Genomic DNA, 14,063 nt, shown 5'->3' with positions numbered 1-14,063 from the left:
GCGCGCCCGCGCCTCTGCCTGGAGACGAGTGATGCTGCCCAGCTGCGCAGCGCACTGGGCCGCGCTGGGACTGCCAGTGGCGCCACTGGGCAGCACTGGGGCAGAGTGCGGCTGGCTCGGGGGTGCCGGCACCTCTGCCTTCTGTGCCGGGAGCACCATGGGGGCTGCTGGCGTGCTGGGAGCTGGGGCCGTGCTGGTGGCACTGGTGGCGCTGGGAGCCCACGGGGCTGCCGGCGAGGAGACCCGAGGTGAGCTCAGCCCCACGGCGTGGGGAGGTGCTGGGCGCTGCCGGGGGGCCGGAGCCCAACCCCGGCTTGGGGGGCCGCGAGGGCGAGCCAGGGGGAGAGGGGGTGGCATGGGGAAAGGGGGTCCCCGGGCATGAGCCTGGGGAAGGGATGGATCCGGAGGGAAGGGATGGAGCTAGGGGGAAGGGATTGACCTGGAGGGAAGGGATGGAGCTGGAAGGAAGGGATGGAGATAGGGGGTAGGGATGGAGACAGGTGGTAGGGATGGAGGTAGAGGGAAGGGAAGGAGCTAGAGGGAAGGGCTGGACCCAGAGGGAAGGAATGGAGCCAGGGGGAAGTGACAGACCTAGAGGGAAGGAATGGAGCTAGGGGGAAGAGATGGAGTTAGGGCGAAAGGATGGAACTAGGAGGCAGGGATGGACTAAGAGGGAAGAGATGGAGCTAGAGGGAGGGGATGGACCTGGAGGGAAGGGATGGATCTGGAGGGAAGGGATGGAGCTAGAGGGAAGGGATGGACCTGGAGGGAAGAGATAGAACTAGGGGGAAAGGGTGGATCTAGGGGGAAGGGATGGACCTGGAGCGAATGGATTCTCCTGGAGGGAAGTGTTGGATACAGAGAGAAGGGATGGAACCAGAGGGAAGGGATGGACCTGCAGGGGTGAGATGGAGCTAGGGCGAAGGGATGGAGCTAGGGGGAAGGGTGGGGTCGGAGGGAAGAGATGGATCCAGAGGGACGGGATGGACCCAGAGGGAAGGGTTGGAGCCAGAGGGAAGGGATGGATTGAAAATGAATTTATGGATCCAGAGGGAAGGGATGGATTGAAAGGGAAGTTATGGATCCAGAGGGAATTATAGATTCTAGAAGGGAGAGATGGACCCAGAGGGAAGTGAAGAATCCCAGCATTCCAGCCTGTTCAGATCCCTTTGGAGACTCAAAATCCACCAGGAGATCGGCAACTCTTCCCAGCTTAGTGCCCTCTGCAAAGTTGCTGAGGGTGCCCTGGATGCCTTCATCCAGGTCATTGATAAAGATGTTGAAAGGGGAAGGGATGGATCCAGAGGGAAGGGATGGATCCAGGGGGAAGGGATGGATCCAGAGGGCAGGGATGGATCCAGAGGGAAGGGATGGATCCAGATGGAAGGGATGAACCTAGAGGGAAGGGATGGACCTAGAGGGAAATGATAAGATGGGAGGAAAGAGATGGGCCCCGATGCAAGTGTTAGACCCAGAGGGAAGGCTTGGATCCAGACAGGATGGATTGAATGAGATGGAATTTTAGAATCACCAGGTTGGAAAAGGCCTCTTGGATCATCGACTCCAACCATTCCTGGCAGCCACTAAACCTCAGCACCTCGTCCACCCATCCCTTAAACACCTCCAGGAAACTCAACCCCCTCCCTGGGCAGCCTGTTCCAGTGCCCAATGACCCTTTACATGAAAAAAATTTCCTAATATCCAGCCTGAATGAATGGATCCAGAGGGCAGGGATGGACACAGAGGGAAGGGATGGAGCAAGAGGGAAGGGATGGACCCAGAGGGATTGAAAGGGAAGTTATGGATTCAGAGGGAATTAGCAAATCTAGAGGGGAGAGATTGACCCAGAGGGAAGTGTTGGATGCCAGCGTTCCAGCCTGCTCAGATCTCTTTAGAGACTCAAAACCCTCCAGGAGACTGACAGCTCCTCCCAGCTTAGTGTCCTCTGCAAAGTCGCTGAGGGTGCCCTGGATGCCTTCATCCAGGTCATTGATAAAGATGTTGAAAAGGGAAGGGATGGACCCAGAGGGCAGGGATGGATCCAGAGGGAAGGGATGGACACAGAGGGAAGGGATGGACCCAGAGGGCAGGGATGGACCCAGAGGGAAGGGATGGATCCCGAGGGCAGTGGTGCATCCAGGGGAAGAGATGCCCCCAGAGGAGAAGGACGGGGCAGCTGGGGCAGGAGAAGCTCTCCAAGCTGTGGGCCAATGGCAGGGAGCCCCGAGGGCGCCTCAGCTGTTCCCAGGCAGAGCCCCGGCCCAGAGCACCCTGAGGAGCAGACAGACGGACGGCCGCGCGCCCGCGCCTCTGCCTGGAGACGAGTGATGCTGCCCAGCTGCGCTGCGCACTGGGCCGCGCTGGGACTGCCAGTGGCGCCACTGGGCAGCACTGGGGCAGAGTGCGGCTGGCTCGGGGGTGCCGGCACCTCTGCCTTCTGTGCCGGGAGCACCATGGGGGCTGCTGGCGTGCTGGGAGCTGGGGCCGTGCTGGTGGCACTGGTGGCGCTGGGAGCCCACGGGGCTGCCGGCGACGAGAGCCGAGGTGAGCTCAGCCCCACGGCGTGGGGAGGTGCTGGGCGCTGCCGGGGGGCCGGAGCCCAACCCCGGCTTGGGGGGCCGCGAGGGCGAGCCAGGGGGAGAGGGGGTGGGATGGGGAAAGGGGGTCCCCGGGCATGAGCCTGGGGATGAGTTGGGAGGGACCTGGAGGGAAGAGATAGAACTAGGGGGAAAGGATGGATCCAGGGGGAAGGGATGGATCTGGAGAGAATGGATTGTCATAGAGGGAAGTACTGGATCCAGAGGGAAGGGATGGAACCAGAGGGAAGAGATGGACATAGAGGGATGATATGGAGTTAGGGGGAAGGGCTGGATCCAGAGGGAAGAGATGGACTCATAGGAGGTAATGGACCCAGAAGGTAATGGCGAGTCCAGAGGGGAGGGATGGAGCTAGAGGAAAGGGATGGAGCTAGAGGGAAGGGATGTGTCCGAAGAAAAGGGTTGAATCTAGATTTTGGGAGTGGATCCAGAGCAAGGGCATGCATCCAGAGGGAAGGGAGGGATTTGAAGGAAGGGATGGATGCAGAGGGACATGGACGATCAGGAGAGTCAAGGCTGGGTGAACCTCATGAGGTCCAAGGAGGCCAAGGGCGAGGTCCTGCACTGGGCCAGGGCAATGGAAGCCCAAGGCCAGGCTGGGTGGAGGATGGATCGGGATCAGCCCTGAGGAGAAGGACTTGGGGTGCTGTGGGAGGAGAAGCTCCCCACGAGGCAGCAGAGTGGGCTCCCAGCCCAGAACCCTCTGTGTCCCAGGCTGCATCCAAAGCCGGGGGAGCAGCAGGAGGGAGGGGATCCTGCCCCTCTGCTGGCTCTGGGGAGACCCGACCTGGAGCCCGAGTCCAACTCTGGAGCCCTCAGCACAGGGAGGACACGGAGCTTTTGGGGAGAGGCCAGAGGAGGCCACGGGGATGATGCGAGGGCTGGTGAGAGTTGGGGTTCTCCTGCCTTGTTGAGGAGCTTCCAGTACAGAAAGGGGCTCCGGGAAAGCTGGGGAGGGGCTCTGGGTCAGGGAGTGCAGGGATGGAATGAGGGGAATGGTTTCCAGCTTGAAGAGGGGAAATTGAGATGACATCTTAGGGAGAAATGATTTGCTGTGAGGGTGGGGAGGCCCTGGCCCAGGTTGCCCAGAGCAGGGGTGGCTGCCCCATCCCTGCAGGGTTCAAGGACAGTGGGATTTGCCCCTGCCCATGGCAGCAGTTGGAAGGGGATGGGCTTTGAGGTCCCTTCCAACCCAAACCCTTCCATGATCTCCATCCCCATCAGCATCAGCAGCACCATGATGGGTACGACCATCATCTCCATCTCTGTCACTATGAACGGTCCTGTCACCCTCGTCACTATTGTCATTAGTGACACCGAGAGTGGGATTGGGGGCGTCTCAGTGAGTTTGTCAGCGACACCAGAGTGTGTGGGATGGTGGGAACGGTGGGAGAAGGGATGGACCGAGAGAGAAGGGCTGGATGGAGAGAGAAGGACTGGAATGAGAGGGAAGGGATGGACCTACCGGGATGATATGGAGCTCGGGGAAAGGGATGGAGCTAGGGGGAAGGGATTGGCCTAGAGGGAATGGATTTATGAAGAGGGAAGGGATGGACCTAGAGGGAATGGAAGGATCTGAGGAAAGGGATGTGTCCAGAGGAAGTAGATGGACCCAGAGAGAAGGAATGGATTGAAAGGGAAGGGGTGTATCCAGAGTGAATTAAAGGATCTAGGAGGGAGAGATGGAAACAGAGGGAAGTGGTGGATCCCAGGGTTCCAGCCTGTTCAGATCCTTTTGGAACCTCAAAATCCTCCAGTAGATGGACAGCTCCTCCCAGCCTATCGTTCTCTGCAAACTTACTGAGGGTGTACTCGATGCCTTCATCCAGGTCATTGATAAGATGTTGAAAAGGGAAGAGTTGGATCCAGAGAGAAGGGATGGATCCAGAGAGAAGGGATGGATCCAGAGGAAAGGGATGGACCCAGAGGGCAGGGATGGATCCCGAGGGCAGTGGTGCATCCAGGAGAAGAGATGCCCCCAGAGGAGAAGGACGGGGCAGCTGGGGCAGGAGAAGCTCTCCAAGCTGTGGACCAATGGCAGGGAGCCCCGAGGGCGCCTCAGCTGTTCCCAGGCAGAGCCCCGGCCCAGAGCACCCTGAGGAGCAGACAGACGGACGGCCGCGCGCCCGCGCCTCTGCCTGGAGACGAGTGATGCTGCCCAGCTGCGCTGCGCACTGGGCCGCGCTGGGACTGCCAGTGGCGCCACTGGGCAGCACTGGGGCAGAGTGCGGCTGGCTCGGGGGTGCCGGCACCTCTGCCTTCTGTGCCGGGAGCACCATGGGGGCTGCTGGCGTGCTGGGAGCTGGGGCCGTGCTGGTGGCACTGGTGGCGCTGGGAGCCCACGGGGCTGCCGGCGACGAGACCCGAGGTGAGCTCAGCCCCACGGCGTGGGGAGGTGCTGGGCGCTGCCGGGGGGCCGGAGCCCAAGCCCGGCTTGGGGGGCCGCGAGGGCGAGCCAGGGGGAGAGGGGGTGGCATGGGGAAAGGGGGTCCCCGGGCATGACCCTGGGGAAGGGATGGATCCAGAGGGAAGGGATGGAGCTAGGGGGAAGGGATTGACCTGGAGGGAAGGGATGGAGCTGGAAGGAAGGGATGGAGATAGGGGGTAGGGATGGAGACAGGAGATAGGGATGGAGGTAGAGGGAAGGGAAGGAGCTAGAGGGAAGGGCTGGATCCAGAGGGAAGGGATGGAGCCAGGGGGAAGTGACAGACCTAGAGGGAAGGAATGGAGCTAGGGGGAAGAGATGGAGTTAGGGCGAAAGGATGGAACTAGGAGGCAGGGATGGACTAAGAGGGAAGAGATGGAGCTAGAGCGAGGGGATGGACCTGGAGGGAAGGGATGGATCTGGAGGGAAGGGATGGAGCTAGAGGGAAGGGATGGACCTGGAGGGAAGAGATAGAACTAGGGGGAAAGGGTGGATCCAGGGGGAAGGGATGGACCTGGAGCGAATGGATTCTCCTGGAGGGAAGTGTTGGATACAGAGAGAAGGGATGGAACCAGAGAGAAGGGATGGACCTGCAGGGGTGAGATGGAGCTAGGGCGAAGGGATGGAGCTAGGGGGAAGGGTGGGGTCTGAGGGAAGAGATGGATCCAGAGGGACGAGATGGACCCAGAGGGAAGGGTTGGAGCCAGAGGGAAGGGATGGATTGAAAATGAAGTTATGGATCCAGAGGGAAGGGATGGATTGAAAGGGAAGCTATGGATTCAGAGGGAATTACAGGATCTAGAGGGGAGAGATTGACCCCAAGGGAAGTGGTGGATCCCAGCGTTCCAGCCTGTTCAGATCTCTTTGGAGACTCAAAATCCACCAGGAGATCGGCAGCTCCTCCCAGCTTAGTGTCCTCTGCAAAGTCACTGAGGGTGCCCTGGATGCCTTCATCCAGGTCATTGATAAAGATGTTGAAAGGGGAAGGGATGGATCCAGAGGGAAAGGATGGATCCAGAGGGAAGGGATGAACCTAGAGGGAAGGGATGGACCTAGAGGGAAGTGATGGACCCAGAGGGAAGGGATGGATCCAGGGGGAAGGGATGGATCCAGAGGGAAGGGATGAACCGAGAGGGAAGTGATGGACCTAGAGGGAAATGATAAGATGGGAGGAAAGAGATGGGTCCCGATGCAAGTGTTAGACCCAGAGGGAAGGCTTGGATCCAGACAGGATGGACTGAACGAGACAGAATGATAGAATCACCAGGTTGGAAAAGGCCTCTTGGATCATCGACTCCAACCATTCCTGTCGGCCACTAAACCTCAGCACCTCGTCCACCCATCCCTTAAACACCTCCAGGAAACTCAACCCCCTCCCTGGGCAGCCTGTTCCAGTGCCCAATGACCCTTTCCATGAAAAAATTTTCCTAATATCCAGCCTGAAGGGATGGATCCAGAGGGCAGGGATGGAGACAGAGGGAAGGGATGGATCTAGAAGGAAGGGATGGAGACAGAGGGCAGGGATGGACCCAGAGGGAAGGGATGGATCCAGAGGGCAGGGATGGATCCAGAGGGCAGTGGTGGATCCAGAGGGAAGGGATGGACCCAGAGGGAAGGGATGGACGCAGAGGGCAGGGATGGATCCAGAGGGAAGGGATGGACACAGAGGGCAGGGATGGATCCCGAGGGCAGTGGTGCATCCAGGGGAAGAGATGCCCCCAGAGGAGGAGGATGGGGCAGCTGGGGCAGGAGAAGTTCTCCAAGCTGTGGGCCAATGGCAGGGAGCCCCGAGGGCGCCTCAGCTGTTCCCAGGCAGAGCCCCGGCCCAGAGCACCCTGAGGAGCAGACAGACGGACGGCCGCGCGCCCGCGCCTCTGCCTGGAGACGAGTGATGCTGCCCAGCTGCGCTGCGCACTGGGCCGCGCTGGGACTGCCAGTGGCGCCACTGGGCAGCACTGGGGCAGAGTGCGGCTGGCTCGGGGGTGCCGGCACCTCTGCCTTCTGTGCCGGGAGCACCATGGGGGCTGCTGGCGTGCTGGGAGCTGGGGCCGTGCTGGTGGCACTGGTGGCGCTGGGAGCCCACGGGGCTGCCGGCGAGGAGAGCCGAGGTGAGCTCAGCCCCACGGCGTGGGGAGGTGCTGGGCGCTGCCGGGGGGCCGGAGCCCAACCCCGGCTTGGGGGGCCGCGAGGGCGAGCCAGGGGGACAGGGGGTGGCATGGGGAAAGGGGGTCCCCGGACATGAGCCTGGGGAGGGGATGGATCCAGAGGGAAGGGATGGATCGAGAGGGAAGGGATGGAGTTAGGGGGAAGGGATGGAGACAGAGGAAAGGGATGGAGCTGGAGGGAAGGGATGGAGCTAGAGGGAATGGATGGAGATGGGGGTAGGGATGGAGACAGGTGGTAGGGATGGAGGTAGAGGGAAGGGAAGGAGCTAGAGGGAAGGGCTGGATCCAGAGGGAAGGGATGGAGGCAGGGGGAAGCGACAGACCTAGAGGGAAGGAATGGAGCTAGGGGGAAGAGGTGGAGTTAGGGGGAAGGGACGGGAACTAGGAGGTAGGGATGGACTAAGAGGGAAGGGATGGAGCTAGAGGGAAGGGATGAACCTAGAGGGAAGGGATGGGTCCATAGGGAAGGGATTGAGCTAGAGGGAAGGGATGGACCTGGAGGGAAGAGATAGAACTAGGGGGAAAGGATGGATCCAGGGGGAAAGGATGGAGCCAGAGGGGAGGGATGGACCTAGAGGGCAGGGATGGATCCAGGGGGAAGGGATGGATCCAGAGGGCCGTGGTGCATCCAGGGGAAGAGATGCCCCCGGAGGAGAAGGACGGGGCAGCTGGGGCAGGAGAAGCTCTCCAAGCTGTGGGCCAATGGCAGGGAGCCCCGAGGGCGCCTCAGCTGTTCCCAGGCAGAGCCCTGGGGGGAAGGGATGGAGTTAGGGGGAAGTGATGGGCCTAGGGGGAAGGGGTGGAGCTAGAAGGAAGGGATGGATCCAGAGGGAAGGGATGGAGCTAGGGGAAGGGATGGAGTTAGGGGGAAGGGATGAAGCTGGGGGGAAGGGAGGGACCTGGAAGGAATGTATGGGGCTAGGGGGAAGGGGTGGAGCTAGAGGGAAGGGATGGATCCAGAGGGAAGGTATGTACCAAGATTTTGGGAGTGGATCCAGAGGGAAGGGATGGATTTGAAAGGGGGTCCCCGGGACTCCTCCCACCCTCCCCATCGCTGGGCGCTGGAGGGGGAAGGGGCAGCGGCTCCTCACCCCAGCTCTGCACCAACAGGATTCTTCGAATACCAGTTTAAAGGCGACTGCTGCTTCACCAACGGCACCGAGCGGGTGAGGTTAGTGCAGAGATACATCTACAACCGGGAGCAGTTCGTGCACTTCGACAGCGATGTGGGGGTCTACGTGGCCGACACCCCCCTGGGCGAGCATGATGCCAAATACTTCAACAGCCAGGAGGACATCCTGGAGACCATGCGGGCTGAAGTGGACCGGTTCTGCCGACACAACTACGAGGTGTATTCCTCTTTCACCGTGGATCGTCGAGGTGAGCGCGTGGCAGCCCCTCTCCGGGGGTCGGGCACGAGCCAAGCCCCCGGGCGCAGGAGGGCAGCACGTGTCCGTGCCGCGCTCGCGCAGAGCCCCCGCGCCCTTCCCCGAGGCCCCCAGCCCCACCACGGCCGCGGCTGGACGGGACCCCCAGGGCTCCTCCAGTCCAGCTCCCGGCCCTGCCCACATCCCAGTCTCCAGCCCAAACCTCCCCTGGCCCAGCCGCAGGGGGTTCCTCTCATCCCATCGCTTGTTCCTGGCGAGAAGAGACCGACCCGCTGGACGAGGACGGGGCTGGGTGGTGGCCACAGGGGTTCGGCTTGGACGGCAGCACAACTTTCTTCCCCAGAAGGGCTCTCAGGCCCTGGAACGGCTGCGCAGGGAGGTGGTGGAGTCCCCATCCCTGGAGGGGTTCCCAAGCCGGGCAGATGAAGTGCTCGGAGATCTGGGTTAGCAGTGGCCGCGTCCAGTTGGCCTTGAGGGTCTCCAAGGTCCTTCCCAACCTAACGATTCAATATTTTCTGGTCTCTCGTACCTGGAGAGCTCGTACTGGTTGGGTTTGAAGGTCTCCAAAGTCTTTCCCAACCTCGTGATTCAATGCTTTCTGGTTCCTCTTTGCTGTAAAGCTTCTCCAGGCTGAGCTTGAGGGTTTCCAAGGTCTTTCCCCACATTGTGATTCAATGGTTTCTTGCTCCCGGAGAGCTCCAGGTGGCCTTGAGGATCTCCAAGTTCTTTTCCAACCTCGCAATTCAATGCTTTCTGATTCCTCGTACATGGAGAGCTCCAACTGGGCTTCAGGGTCTCCAAGGTCTTTCCCAAATTATTGATTCAATGCTTTCCAGTCCCTCTAACCTGGAGAGCTCTGGTTGGCCTTGAGGGTCTCCAAGGTCTTTCCCAACCTCACAATTCATTGCTTTCTGGTTCCTTATACCTGGAGAGCTCTGGGTGGGCTTGAGCATCTCCAAGGTCCTTCCCAGCCTCGCCATTCCATGCTTTCTCACCCCTGGAGAGCTCCGGCTGGTCTTGAGGGTGTCGGAGCCCTCTCCCAGCAGCCCCTCTGTGCTCTCTGCCTCCCGGCCTGCCCCACGAGCCCCCGGCCCCCTGTCTGGGGAGCAGAGGGCGAGCCCTGGTCCAGGCTGGGTGGCCCCTGGGCTCTAGCAGCCCCGGGGCAGCTCTCTGGCGCTCTCCCCCAGTGCAGCCCCAGGTGGAAATCCACCCCGTGCAGTCGGGCTCCCTGCCCCAGCCCGACAGGCTGGTTTGTGCCGTGACGGATTTCTACCCCGCCGAGATCGAGGTGAAGTGGTTCAAGAACGGGCAGGAGGAGGTGGAGGGCGTGGTGTCCACGGACGTGATGCAGAACGGAGACTGGACCTACCAGGTGCTGGTGATGCTGGAAAGCATCCCGCAGCGCGGGGACACCTACACGTGCCAGGTGGAGCACGCCAGCCTGCAGCGCCCCATCACCCAGGCGTGGGGTAAGAGCCTGGGCTGGGGGCAGGGGGAGTGGGACGGGGCCCCCCGAGCCCTGAGCCCCTGCTCTCGGCCCCGCAGAGCTGCAGGCGGACGGCGCCAGGAGCAAGATGCTGACGGGGGTGGGGGGCTTCGTGCTGGGCTTCGTCTTCATGGCACTAGGGCTCGTCCTCTACGGCCGCAACAAGGTCAGTGGGGGACAGGGGGCAGGGGTTTGGGGGTCATAGGGGTCTGGAGAGTCATAGGGGTCTGGAGAGTCATTGTGGTCTGGGGGTCAATGGGGTCTGGGGGTTCATTGGGTTCTGGGGGGACCTGGGATTTCAGGGGTCTTTGGGATCTGGTGGGATCTGGGGGTTTGAGGCGTCTGGGGTTTGGTGGGGATGTGGGGATTGGGGGGCCCTTGAGTTCTTGGTGCTCACTGGGTTTTGGGGGCATCTGGGGCTTTTGGGGGTCATTGAGGTCTGGGGGATCATTGGGTCTGGGGGGACCTGGGATTTGGGAGGGGGTCTTTGGGGTATGCGACTCCTGGGGTTTGGGGGTTCATTAGGGTCTTGGGGGTCGTTGGGGTCTGGGAGGACCTGGAGTTTGGAGGATCATTGTGGTCTGGGGATGTCATTAGGGTCTTGGGGGGATCTGGGGTTTTGGGGAGTCATTGGAGTCTGGGGGCGTCATTAGGGTCTGTGGGGACCTGGGTCTTTGGGGAGTCATTAGGGTCTGGGAGATCACTGGGTCCTGGGGAGGCCTGGGGCTTTGGGGGGGGGGGTCATTGTGATCTGGGGTTCTCTTTGGTTTTGGGGTCCCTGGAGTCTGGGGGTCCCTAGGGTTTAAGGGATCTGGGACGTTGGGTGTTTCTAGGGTTTCGGGATCCTTGGGGTTTGGTGGGACTTGGGTATCCTCCAGGTTTGCGGGCACATGGGGTTTGGGGGATCCCTGGGGTTTGAGTCCCCGAGTCCCTGGGGTTTGGGAAAGTCCCTCAGGTGTCTGGGGGTTCCAGGACCTCGAGAGATCCCAAGGGCTTGTGGAGATGTAGGGACTGGGGGTCCATGAGGTCGGGGGGTATCTGGGGTTTGAGGGGTTCCTGGTGTTTGGGGGCACTTGGGGTTTGGGGGTCTCTGGATTGTGGTGGTTCCCTGGGGTTTGGGGTCCCTGCCCCCCTCATCTCCTCCCTTTCCCCCCCAGAGCTCCTGAAGGAACCCCAGCTCCTGCACAGCCGCTCCAGCGCCGTCCGTGCCCCCCAGCCCCCCGACCCCCACCTGCCCCACTGCGGGCTCCCCCCAGCCCCCCCGCTGCTGCCTCGATGCTTGATAAACACTGAGAGCTGCACTGGGGGCTTCACTGCAACCTCGCTGGGGACACTGGGAGGGACTGGGAGGGAGATGGGGAGACTGGGGGGCACTGGGAGCTGAGCTGGGCAGACTGGGGGGCACTGGGATCCAGCTGTGGGTGCAGCTCACGTCTCCCCATCCCCTCGCCCAACTGGAGGACGGTCCCTCCCGTCTCATCCCTTGTTCCTTGGGAGAAGAGACCAGCACCCACCTCGCTCCAACCTCCTCCCCGCCAGCTGCAGAGAGCGACGAGGTCTCCCCTCAGCTCCTCTTCTCCACACCAAAGCCCCCTCAGACCCCTCACACCCTTCCTGGCCTCTCCACACCCCTCCCAGCTCCGGTCCATTCTCCGCACGCTCTCCAGCCCCTCCAGGTCCCTCTTGGAACCAGGGAACGTTGGAATGGGTTGGGTGGGAAAAGTCCTTCCAGATCCAATCCGACTCTTGACCCGAGGTCACTCCCAAACCACGTCCCTTCCCAGGGTCTCCATCCCCTTCTCCGGACGCTCTCCAGCCCCTCCAGGTCCCTCTTGGAGTGAGGAGCCCAGAACTGACCCCAGGGTTCCAGGTGCGGCCTCCCCACGGGACGATTCCATCCCTGTGCCTGCTGGACACCCCATGGTGACCCCAGCCAGGATGCTGGTGGCCACCTGGGCCTCCGGGGCCACTGCTGGATCCTGTTGGGCCGCTGTCGACCAGCGCCCCAGGGCCTTTTCCTACCAGAAGGGATGGGAATGAAGGAGGGGAGGCCCTGGCCCAGGAAGCCAGAGAAACCCGGGCTGCCCCATCCCTGGAGGGCTTCAGGCTGGAGGAGCTTTGGAGCCCCTGATCCAGTGGGAGTTGTCCCTGCCCATGGCCTGGGGAGGATCGGGATGGGCTTGGAGGTCCCTTCCAACCCAACCCATCCCATGCTGGGAGTTCTGGGAAGCCAGCATCCCTCACCCAGCCTGGGCCCTCCATCAGCCGTGGGCAGCGAGACCAGAGCTGGGACTGAAGAGATTTCCCATCTATAAATTTTCCAACATTCTTTTCCTTCCCAAGGACTGATTTTCGTGTTATTATCGTAGAGTCATAGAGTCACAGAATCATAGAATGGTTTGGGTTGGCGGAGACCTTAAAGCTCATCCAGTCGCAGCCCTCTGGCCCTGGGCAGGGACACCTCCCACTGGATCAGGGGCTCCAGTCCCCCATCCAACCTGGCCTGGAACCCCTCCAGGGATGGGGCAGATGCAACCTTCCAGGGCAACCTGTTCCAGGACCTCCCCATCCTCATGGTGAAGAGATTTCTCGTTATGTCCAGTCAAACTCTGCCCCTCTCCAGTTTATCCCCATTGTCCCTTGTCCTGTCACCCCAAGCCTTTGTGAACAGCCCCTCCCCAGCTCTCTTGGAGCCCCTTCCCAGAGCACTGGAAGCTACTCTAAGGTCTCCTCGGAGCCTTCTCTTCTCCAGGCTGAACAACCCCAACTCTCTCAGCCTGTGAAAGATGACAAAAAATCCTTCTATAAATATAAAAATAATAAAAGGAGGACTAGGGAGACCATACAGTCCCTATTGGACGCAGAAGGAGCAATAGTTGCAGTTGGAGGCCAGTGACAAGTGGTGTCCCCAGGGCTCAGTGCTGGGTCCAGCCCTGTTCAATGTCTTTATCAATGACCTGGATGAAGGCATCGAGTGCGCCCTGAGCAAGTTTGTGGACGACACTAAGCTGGGTGGAAGTGTCGATCTGCTGGAGGGTCGGGAGGCTCCAAAGGGATCTGAACAGGCTGGACCGCTGGGCAGAGTCCAACGGGATGAGGTTTAACAAGGCCAAATGCCGGGTCCTGCACTTGGGGCACAACAACCCTGAGCAGCTCCAGACTAGGAGAAGTCTGTCTAGAAAGCTGCCTGGAGGAGAGGGACCTGGGGGTGTTGGTTGAACATGAGCCGACTGAATATGAGCCAGCAGTGGCCCAGGTGGCCCAGAAGGCCAATGGCATCTTGGCTTGGATCAGACACGGCGTGGCCAGCAGGGCCAGGGAGGTTCTTCTCCCTCTGGACTCGGCACTGGGGAGACGGCTCCTCAAATCCTGTGTTCAGTTCTGGGCCCCTCACCACAAGAAGGATGTTGAGGCTCTGGAGCGGGTCCAGAGAAGAGCAACGAAGCTGGTGAGGGGGCTGGAGAACAACAGGAACGGCTGAGAGAGCTGGGGGTGTTTATCCTGGAGAAGAGGAGGCTGAGGGGAGACCTCATTGCTCTCTACAACTACCTGAAAGGAGGTTGTGGAGAGGAAGGAGCTGGGCTCTTCTCCCAAGGGACAGGGGACAGGACAAGAAGGAATGGCCTCAAGCTCCACCAGGGGAGGTTCAGGCTGGACATTAGGAAAAAATTCTTCACAGAAAGGGTGATTGGGCAGTGGCAGAGGCTGCTCAGGGAGGGGGTTGAGTCCCCTTCCCTGGAGGGGTTTAAGGGACGGGTGGACGAGGTGCTAAGGGACATGGTTTAGTGTTTGATAGGAATGGTTGGACTGGATGATCCGGTGGGTCTCTTCCAACCTGGTTATTCTATGATTCGATGATTCTATCCCTCTGGACCTTGAATTCCACCAGTGCCCGATCCCTGCAGCCCAGGCTGCCACCGATCCTAATGTCACTGGTGAGTTCGCTCGTATTGGTGACCACCAGGTCCAGTTTTGCATCTCCTCGGGTCGGGGTCTCTACCA

General features: G+C 60.7%; 2 protein-coding genes across 4 annotated transcripts in view; both read left to right on the top strand.

The window, feature by feature from the left end:
• LOC138733889 (class II histocompatibility antigen, B-L beta chain-like) overlaps positions 1–11,246 on the top strand; it is a 31,612-nt gene extending 20,366 nt beyond the window's left edge. The window contains exon 5 of the mRNA XM_069881401.1: positions 11,219–11,246. Coding sequence (XP_069737502.1) covers positions 11,219–11,227 — 9 coding nt within the window. The 3' untranslated portion in view covers positions 11,228–11,246. The remainder of the gene's footprint in view (positions 1–11,218) is intronic.
• On the top strand, positions 2,276–11,306 carry LOC138733887 (class II histocompatibility antigen, B-L beta chain-like). 3 transcript variants are annotated; one of them, XM_069881399.1, is made up of 5 exons: positions 2,276–2,544; positions 8,298–8,567; positions 9,763–10,044; positions 10,121–10,227; positions 11,219–11,306. In XM_069881399.1, exons 1-5 carry the CDS (start codon positions 2,328–2,330, stop codon positions 11,225–11,227), a joined length of 885 nt encoding a protein of 294 aa, XP_069737500.1. In that variant the 5' UTR covers positions 2,276–2,327; the 3' UTR covers positions 11,228–11,306. The 3 variants fall into 3 exon arrangements, with proteins under 3 accessions (XP_069737500.1, XP_069737498.1, XP_069737499.1); XM_069881397.1 differs by lacking the exon at positions 2,276–2,544 and adding an exon at positions 4,697–4,965; XM_069881398.1 differs by lacking the exon at positions 2,276–2,544 and adding an exon at positions 6,862–7,130.
• The last annotated feature ends 2,757 nt before the right edge of the window (positions 11,307–14,063 follow it).

The sequence above is a fragment of the Phaenicophaeus curvirostris genome, unplaced genomic scaffold, assembly GCF_032191515.1.
Source record: "Phaenicophaeus curvirostris isolate KB17595 unplaced genomic scaffold, BPBGC_Pcur_1.0 scaffold_44, whole genome shotgun sequence".
Lineage (NCBI taxonomy): Eukaryota > Metazoa > Chordata > Aves > Cuculiformes > Cuculidae > Phaenicophaeus > Phaenicophaeus curvirostris.
This window is presented reverse-complemented; position numbering and strand designations above follow the sequence as displayed.

Bases quoted from the DNA above. Each gene is read 5' to 3' on its own strand.
- LOC138733887 (XM_069881399.1), top strand. From the start codon at position 2,328: ATGCTGCCCAGCTGCGCTGCGCACTGGGCCGCGCTGGGACTGCCAGTG. The intron at 2,545-8,297 runs GTGAGCTCAGCC...CTGCACCAACAG, and splicing joins TGCCGGCGACGAGAGCCGAG to GATTCTTCGAATACCAGTTT. The intron at 8,568-9,762 runs GTGAGCGCGTGG...GCTCTCCCCCAG, and splicing joins TTTCACCGTGGATCGTCGAG to TGCAGCCCCAGGTGGAAATC.